The sequence below is a fragment of the Leuciscus leuciscus genome (assembly GCF_965113295.1).
Source record: "Leuciscus leuciscus genome assembly, chromosome: 25".
Taxonomy (NCBI): domain Eukaryota; kingdom Metazoa; phylum Chordata; class Actinopteri; order Cypriniformes; family Leuciscidae; genus Leuciscus; species Leuciscus leuciscus.
Window position 1 is genome coordinate 8,732,448 of NC_138724.1, and position 8,424 is coordinate 8,740,871.

Here is an 8,424-nt window from a genome sequence, read left to right on the forward strand (position 1 = left end):
CCCATAAAGAGTCATAAAGTTGCTCCTGCTCCTAGCTCATGGACAGCTCCTACTCACGCTCTCCGTCTCTGCAAGATTCGTAAGGGAATGATTCAGATTTCTCTTGGCACAGCTACTAGAAGGCAGACGGGTTGCTCGCGTCACATCTACGTCGTCAAGCTCAGTTTGAGGCTGCGCAGTACGGTCAGCCATCAGGAAGTGAGTGCTTCTAATTGACTTCACTTGTCTCCGTTGAAGTCTATGGGGTCGCTGTGTCCATTTCTTTTACTGTCTATGGTTGTAGGTCTATCCAATTGAGTGCAGAGGCATTTTCTTTCCTGGTTCGGTTGAAACACACCCCATAATCACAGCCCAATGGAGCTGTATCAGACTCACATTCTGACTAGAATCTGAGTATGACGATGTCAGGCTTGCACTTAACAGTATTTTCCTTGATTCCAAACAAGCAATTTAAAAGCATCATGTGAAGAGTGCACATCTGAGCACTCAGCTGGAGGAAATAATCCATTCTTTATCATCTTTAATATTCCGACTCATTTCTTATAGGGCCAATCACTATAACATTAAAAATGAGCATCTATCGGCTGATAACGATATGGTGGCCGATATGTCATGCATATTTATTATGACTGTATTTCAGTGTCATAACAACGTGCATCAGTGGACTAACTAGATTATCATGAGGAAGGACATCAGTCTGTGTCTGTGAGAGAAGAGACGCTGACTCACTCGACAAAACTGCACCGTCACACACAGCTGTCTCTCACACTCATGTCACGAGCTACTGTTCTGCTACCAGTCCTGTAAACACACGGATGTGTAGCGTTTGCATTCAGAATTACTGTATCCACACAATGAGCTTGTTTATCGAAATATGTCACGCATCTTCACTCCATAAAGGCAAACACACACTTTAAAATACACAGAAGGTGAAAAAAGCACAGCTAGATATTTTTTTCAACTTGTATGCATTTAAACGTTAAAAAAATAATAAAAAATAAATGAAAGTCAAGATTTTTGGTGCAGACAAAAGGAACAAGCAGAATGTATCAATAGACCAAGGATCATTGATGTTTTGGTGGATAATATTTGAGTATGTACAAATTGTGCTTTGAAATTGTGAATGTAAATGTGTTTGTGCATATGCAAATCAAATGCTGTGAGTATTATGAGGTTATTGTGTTTGCAGATATATAAACTTTTTATGCGAGTGTGAATTAGCTTTATTTGTAAGTCAGATTTTGTAAATAAACTGATTTAGATTTTTAGCTAAATAAAAATTATATCTTTGTCATTTTAACTGTAAATTTCTGCTTTTGAATACGGTGTTTATATTTGTACAAAAATTACAGGTATTGGTCATTGGTCATATTGGCCATTTGTGTTATCATCAACCTATATGGGTCTTTCAGTGGATGTTGCTGATACCATATTCTGATAGTCAAAGGCTGTAATGCACTGAAATAAAAATTATGGGCCAAAATCAAAAATTCAGGATGCACTTGACTGAAAACTGAAACCAAAAATAAATAATAAATGAATAATCAATGAATTAATCAAACTTGTTTAACAATAATCAACACTAAAATATCTAAAACTGAGTTGCACAAACATTTAAATTACATATAAGGCCATTTTTATTTCAACTTTTTAATAACAGAATTGTATTTACTCCACTTTGAAATATAAACATTTAAATGACAATAAATGGTAATCATTTGTTTTTTCACGACAATATAACCACTTGAAAAATGTATAAACATGTATCCAGTTTTCCCATCTCATGATTTTCCTTTTATAATGTTTGGCCTGTTTATCGATTCAAACTCTTTTGGATGAATGTTTCAGAATTGCATAGTTTGGTTAACCAAAATCACGTGTAGCATGTTCGGTATTTATGAACTCCAATTTTCATTCCCTATTTATTACTTTATACATTGCATTTTGTTAACTCTGTGACGCATTAGTATTATAAGAATCTTGAAGCTTCTTCTCTTAAACACCCAATCAAATTACCTATGCAAATACCCTGCCAGAACACAGGGGCGTAAAGTTTCCCTCCAAAGGAACAGCTTCTGATTGGCTCACTCAAATCCAGAGGACATCTTCACACTTAAGAGATCACTGATCACAAGATCACGCAGTTTTTTTCTGAGAAATCTTGATGAGAAGATGATGCTGAAGGAGCCCTAAGCTTGTGCCAGACTGCGGCCTTGTCTTTACATCCACCAAAAGATCCTCTGACTCGCATTGGTTCTCTCTTATCAACACAACATCAGCAAAGATCAACTGGAGCCTCAACAAATTGCATTAGGACTCATTATTTGATACATTAAGTATCCTTACCCCTTTTAAAGAAGGGCGTGTTAGAACTAAACTGATGGTTTGCTCAAGGCTGTTGATCTGCTGAATTTCAAACAATGCTATAACTTCTTGCTCTCCTGTATTCTGCTTCAGCTCTCTTTCCATTGGTAAACTGTGTGCATAGATTAGTCTAAGTGTTTAGTCTAGTTAATAAAGTCTTGTTCATCTCACACGTAAAGTTGTTGATGTTTCATGCGTATATACTGGAGTCCCTAATCATGCAGATTTTGACTACATGCTCTGAGTAGAACTGTACAGTATGAGAGTTATTTTCCCGGAAATTAACATTTCTTAGAATTAATGTTGTAATTGAGTGTTCATTGGACGAACAGATTAGTTAATTGTGGTATTAAAGGTGCTCTAAGCCAGTGGTTCCCAAACCTGTCCTGAAGGCACCCCAACACTGCACATTTTCTTTGTCTCCCTAATCAAACACACCTGATTCAACTCATCAGCTCATTAACCCATGTGATAATGAGCTGATGAGTTGAATCAGGTGTGTTTGATTAGGGAGACAAAGAAAACGTGCAGTGTTGGGGGTCCTTCAGGACAGGTTTGGGAACCACTGCTCTAAGCGATGTCACGCATTTTTTAGGCCAAAACATTGTCACATACAGCAAACATCTCCTCACTTTCCGCTAGCTGCCTGTCCCCTGAACACACTGTAAAGAAATGCGGTCTCTGTAGACAGCTCAGGCTCCACAAACGGCAACAAAAACAAACTGGCCCAGCCTGGACCACGAAACATAACAAACAGTGTTCCAGCCAATAACCGACAAGAATGATTTGGGGGTGGGGGGGTTAGTGCGCGTGCAGCCGTGCACATGAAATCCAGTTTGGTGACTGTTTCAGGAAGCACGGAAGTGATGGGGAGGGGACGGGATGAGGAGGAGGGAGGGGCTAGCTAGCATCCGTTTTGTTTGACAATACTTCGAACTTCAACAAGAAGTGACGTCACCCAACATCACTTAGAGCACCTTTAATTCTGCTAAATCAAGTTAATCCGATTAACTGATCCGAATATAGGCCTACTGTAATTGAGACATTCAAGAAACTCATTACAAACAGAGAAATGTAATGTCGGATCGGGATTCGAGTGAACGTGGTTTACCGTTAAGCATGAGTGGTACATGAGTGGAGCGTGAGCGATTGAGCGGATCGAGATATTGAGCGGATCGCACATGCTCCGTCACTCTGACTGGTATTGACTATTTTCCAGTAACAGACACCGAGATTTGACTTTGTGACCAGTAAACTATAAACGTATCTCTGTAGACGTCTGAAACACTGAAGAACATGCTGATCAAAAGATCTAAAGAACAGATTCATCAATAAATCTCTTCTTCCATTGATCATCTGTCAGTTAACTGTCTACTTTTAGCACAGAATGACACTAAAACCATTGACACACACACACACAACTAAATCCTTATCCCTGAAACAGTTTTTGGTAAGTGTCTGAGGCTGATGCTGACACAGCGGTTCACACACACACACCCCTGACGTCCTCAGTTGTGCTGGATACCGTGTGTATCATGTGCACGATTACATCTTAACTCAGGACTTTCATTTAGAAAGAAAAAACAATGAGCTTTATTTAAACTATAGAGTGAATCTCGTGAACAGTCTCAGCTTTTCTTCAGTATTGGCTACACAATTCGGCTAAATTTTCACAAATGTGACCGCACCTTAATAAGAAAACGTCTATATTACTGCAATTGTAAACTATTTCTAATAAACTATCAAATAAATAGAAGAATTTAAAACAATAGTAATAGCTTCTCAACTGCAGTATCAGGCGTCAGGTCACATGGGCAACACAGTCTTCACTCCCATTAGTTGTCGGCACATCGCAATGTTGCGCGTTTGCGTTCAATTGAACTTTGCATCGCTAATGTGCTCGCCCGCTCAGGTTTCCAACTCTTTGTGAAAATGAATGACGTAGGCCAAAAACATCCTAAATCACGTCCTCTCATTACAAATGGAACCTGGACGTGCTGCATTTCATCATGTGACCGACCAGCGTCAGTTACGTCACTCTACTGTCAGCCACAATCCTCTCCCGCAGGGCGGCGCTCAGTTTTCTAGGCACTTGAACAGTGAATTGCTTTGGGCTCTCGGTTGAAATCGAGTTCAGGGCCCCCAATGCCAGTAGACCCCCATTCCCCCCTCTAAGCAACGGCCCTGCTCTCCCGTATCCTCATGGGATAGTAAAGTGTCCATCATATGCGCACTACTCCTTTCACGTTCTAATTTTCGCTTACTATACAGTAGGGATTAGGGAAGTATGCAAGTTTGGATGAAACTGCACTTGCTGCAACTGAACTACACAAACACAGTCTCAAAACAAAAAATGAGCTTCAAAAACAGTAAGAAGCATCTGTATTCGCTAGGGGTGTCAATATATCGCAATACAAAAATGCAACAATATGTATCGTGGATAGTGACAATATTTATTGTGTATAATTTTAACGAAAATTTACGTTTTCGTGTCAGTACTACATTAAACTATTATATAATGTTGAATATAATGTATAATAATGTAATGGGGGAATATTTGTGTGTCCTGATAATGCCAAATATCTTCTGTTACCAGTAAAAAGTGTCCTACATTATTTTAAATATATCTAGTCAATGACAGAGCACAAGCATATTTGTCTGAAATTATTATGAATTTTCAGGTCCAGAATCATGAATATTGTAATATGTATCGAAATATGTATCGAATCGTGACATGAGGGTATCGTTACACCCCTAAGTATTCGCATGTAGAGTATGTTGTTTGCCTTATGGTCACTGCAAATCCCTGTTAGTCGAAACAATCCCATCCAGGGATGACAAACACGCGACTTTGCCGTTGCTTCTTTTATCCACTTTTATTCTTTTATCTTTTATTTAAAGGTATAGCGGAGGATGTTTTACTTCCTGGTGGGTAGTCTAAACTATTGGTCCTCCTAATTGTCAATCATTCTGGTGAATCAATCAAACTTTTCAAAAAGTGGAGAGGGCGGGTCTTATCTAAAATTTGGAAAGATCCTCCGCTATACCTTTAAGATTTGGGAAGCACATCCGGTTCGGGGAACTTCCACTCAAAAAGACTGAAAAAAATTCAGGTTGCACTACAAATAATCCTTTCACTGAATGAGCTGTAAAATTTCCATCATGTTTTATCAACAGAATTACGCTTCGTATTTTATTGTGATATATGGTATCACAAGAATATCTGTGGGAGATTTTGAAAATGCTTATTATTCGCGCAAAGCATCATGGGGCGTAGGAAAAAGTTTGCGTCGCGTTTGTTTGCCCCGCCCTTTGTGAAATCTTATTGGTCAAATATAATCCCGGTTACACGTGAAATATCATTTCTGGCTGGAAGTGTAATTTTGTGCGTAGCTAGGCGTTTTCAACATAGACAGAATTTATATTGCTGAAAACTTCCCATCGGAAATAATTTTGAAATAATTTTGCAGTGCAAAAATGTGTACTTAATTTGTATGCAAACCACAACATACTCTTAATTGTTTCTATTAATTCTAGGGTGAATGTGCTTCGCACACGTGCATGGGTGCAGCAGGTGACAGCATGAGTGCACATCAGTAACGCACACTAGCTAGTGCCCTACCTGAGCGCCACCCGGACTGTGCTCTCGTCCTGTCCGCTTGACATGATTCAGATCTTCATCGATCGCACAGCAATCCGATCGATCCTGGAAGTGCGCAGCCTCTATGCGGCGTTGACGGAGTTGAGCTCATGTGCGGATCCCCTCTGCCATGTTTCAGGCTTTGACTCCCTGCACCAGCTTCAGCAGAGATGCAGCACGATCACGCATTCTCATTCGCTCATACAGCGGTCCTGTGCTGTGCGTGTCCTGATCTCATCTGATCTACATGCTCACTTCATCAGGTCCCAGCCGCAATGCGTCACCAAACCACGCCTCCTTCACGACCCCTGGAGGGTGACGTCATTATTCGCATGCAAATCTGTCTATTCGGCTTCTTATTATGATCGACATAATAGCAGTAGAGTCTAGATATAATTCCTTTTCAGATTATATTTATTGATCTCCGAACATGCAGATATTAGTTGCAGTGATATGCCTTATACTTTTTTACTCTTAAGTCATTTCTGTTAAATTTATTTGAAACCCAATTATTTTATCTGGTCAAATTCATACACATAAAAGACAAATCTAAGCCATGTTTTAATATTTATTAAAACAGTTTAATATAGTTATCATGTTACTAAATGTGTTTTGTTGATTTGGCCTCTTATAAATAAGATACTTTTGTGTGGACTTTTTTTTCTGAGATAAACATACAAATAACAAAACAATTCAACTAAATAATAAATTAAAACAATAAAAACTATGCACCACAGTTGCAAACTGTGCAATTACACTCACACATTATTAATCACTTGCACTATGAATTATTTTATAAGTACAATAGCTAGGCACAATAAAACACGAGTTGCATGAGCGATGTCTTCAAAAATCTGCTGAGAAATATAATAATAAATGCATCTCTATACAGTGAAGCGTGAGGAAGAGGAAATAATAAATGCATCTGTAGCTCATGAGGAAGAGGAGGCTTCAGCTGCTGCTTCACTGGGAAACTCTTTTACAGGAGAATACTGCAGAAATGAAAAGCTGGTACTTTTGCTCAAACTGCAAACACAACAAGAAGTGAGAAGTCTTGAGAACGAGTCCATCAGGCTCATGTTTACTCCAGATTTTAATGTTTGGTCTCACATTAAACTCAAACGAACTGGGAGACTACTTTCTTTTTTTTTTTGCCCAGAAGTATAACTATTTTAATCATTATCTTAGTAAATACAACTTTATGTAGGCTATATTACAATAAAATTAGAATTTTTTAGAATTTTTGTGTAAATATAAATATTTGTATTGTTTTATATAAAAATAAAAAAGCAAAAAATCACACAGCCTACTGTATATATTAGCAGTAAATCATGTAGTGTGCATGTTGTTGATGATGATGTTGTTGATGATGTTGTTGATGATGATGATGATGATGATGATGATGGTGATGGTGTTGGGCGCTCTCATGTGGTACACCTGTGTTTTCCACCTGTCTTGCTTATTCATTTGATCTGTTTTTAAGCCCAAATCAATGCATTGAAATATTACAATAAAATAGCGCTGGTTTATTAATAGCACATTTAAATATTAAGTGCATATTAGACACACGTCACACATCTTATAAAAGGGTTTCGGTGCAATGTTTGTAAGGTTCACTGGTTGTCACAGTGTCATTCAACAGTTTCCTTAAACTCGATGCACTTTCAACTGTAAATCACTGAGTGCATAATGGAGGAAAGTTCGGCACCAGGAGCTCTAGAGTCTCGACCTCCTGCCAAACTTCAGTGTCCAGTTACTGGCTCTCAGATTACCAGAGCCGGCCCTCACTGCTGGAGACACACACTGAAGTACAGTACATGTGCTACACACACTTTACCAATACTGTACACATCAGCTTCCTGCTACTTCTGAGACACACTGAAGCCACAAACCCTATGCTGTTTGTTGTGAGAACTGGAAAGTATAAAAATGTACAACTTTTTATGTGTTTTGGTCGTTCATTTACACGACAACAGAGGTTTGGGGGCCTGAAAATGGTTTTCAAAGTGCAAGTTTTTGAAAAGATATCATTATAGTTTCTGTGTAAAAAAACAAACAAAAAAAAACGGAATGTGTTCAAGTGTTTCTTTACCGAGTGACATCGCCAACTACTGGCCTGGCATGAATAATACAGCGTTTTTAATCGTTTTCGCGGATCTGTGTGTTCGGGGATTATTGTCGTCTGTACACGAAAAACACAAAGAAAAAACGTTTCTGTTTTTCATCACTGTCGTGTAAACATACTCTTAATCTATTGTTTAATAAACCTGCCATTGTATGATTATGATTATTGTTTCTCTTTGGCAAATTGCTTTTGTTCCTCGTTTGTAAATAGCTTTGGATAAAAGCTTCTGCTAAATGCATAAATGTGAATATAAACATAAAATTAGTCCAGTATGGTCATTTTAAACAACTAAAAA

The 8,424-nt window shown here is 38.4% G+C and overlaps 1 protein-coding gene across 6 annotated transcripts in view; it reads right to left on the reverse strand.

Annotated features, from left to right (window-relative positions):
• kif21a (kinesin family member 21A) overlaps positions 1–6,290 on the reverse strand; it is a 67,607-nt gene extending 61,317 nt beyond the window's left edge. For 4 of the 6 annotated variants that reach the window (XM_082160400.1, XM_082160399.1, XM_082160403.1 and 1 more), the window contains exon 1: positions 5,987–6,290. In XM_082160400.1, coding sequence (XP_082016526.1) covers positions 5,987–6,030 — 44 coding nt within the window. In that variant the 5' untranslated portion in view covers positions 6,031–6,290. The remainder of the gene's footprint in view (positions 1–5,986) is intronic. The other 2 variants (XM_082160404.1, XM_082160402.1) reach the window with 1 other exon arrangement.
• Positions 6,291–8,424: the final 2,134 nt, after the last annotated feature.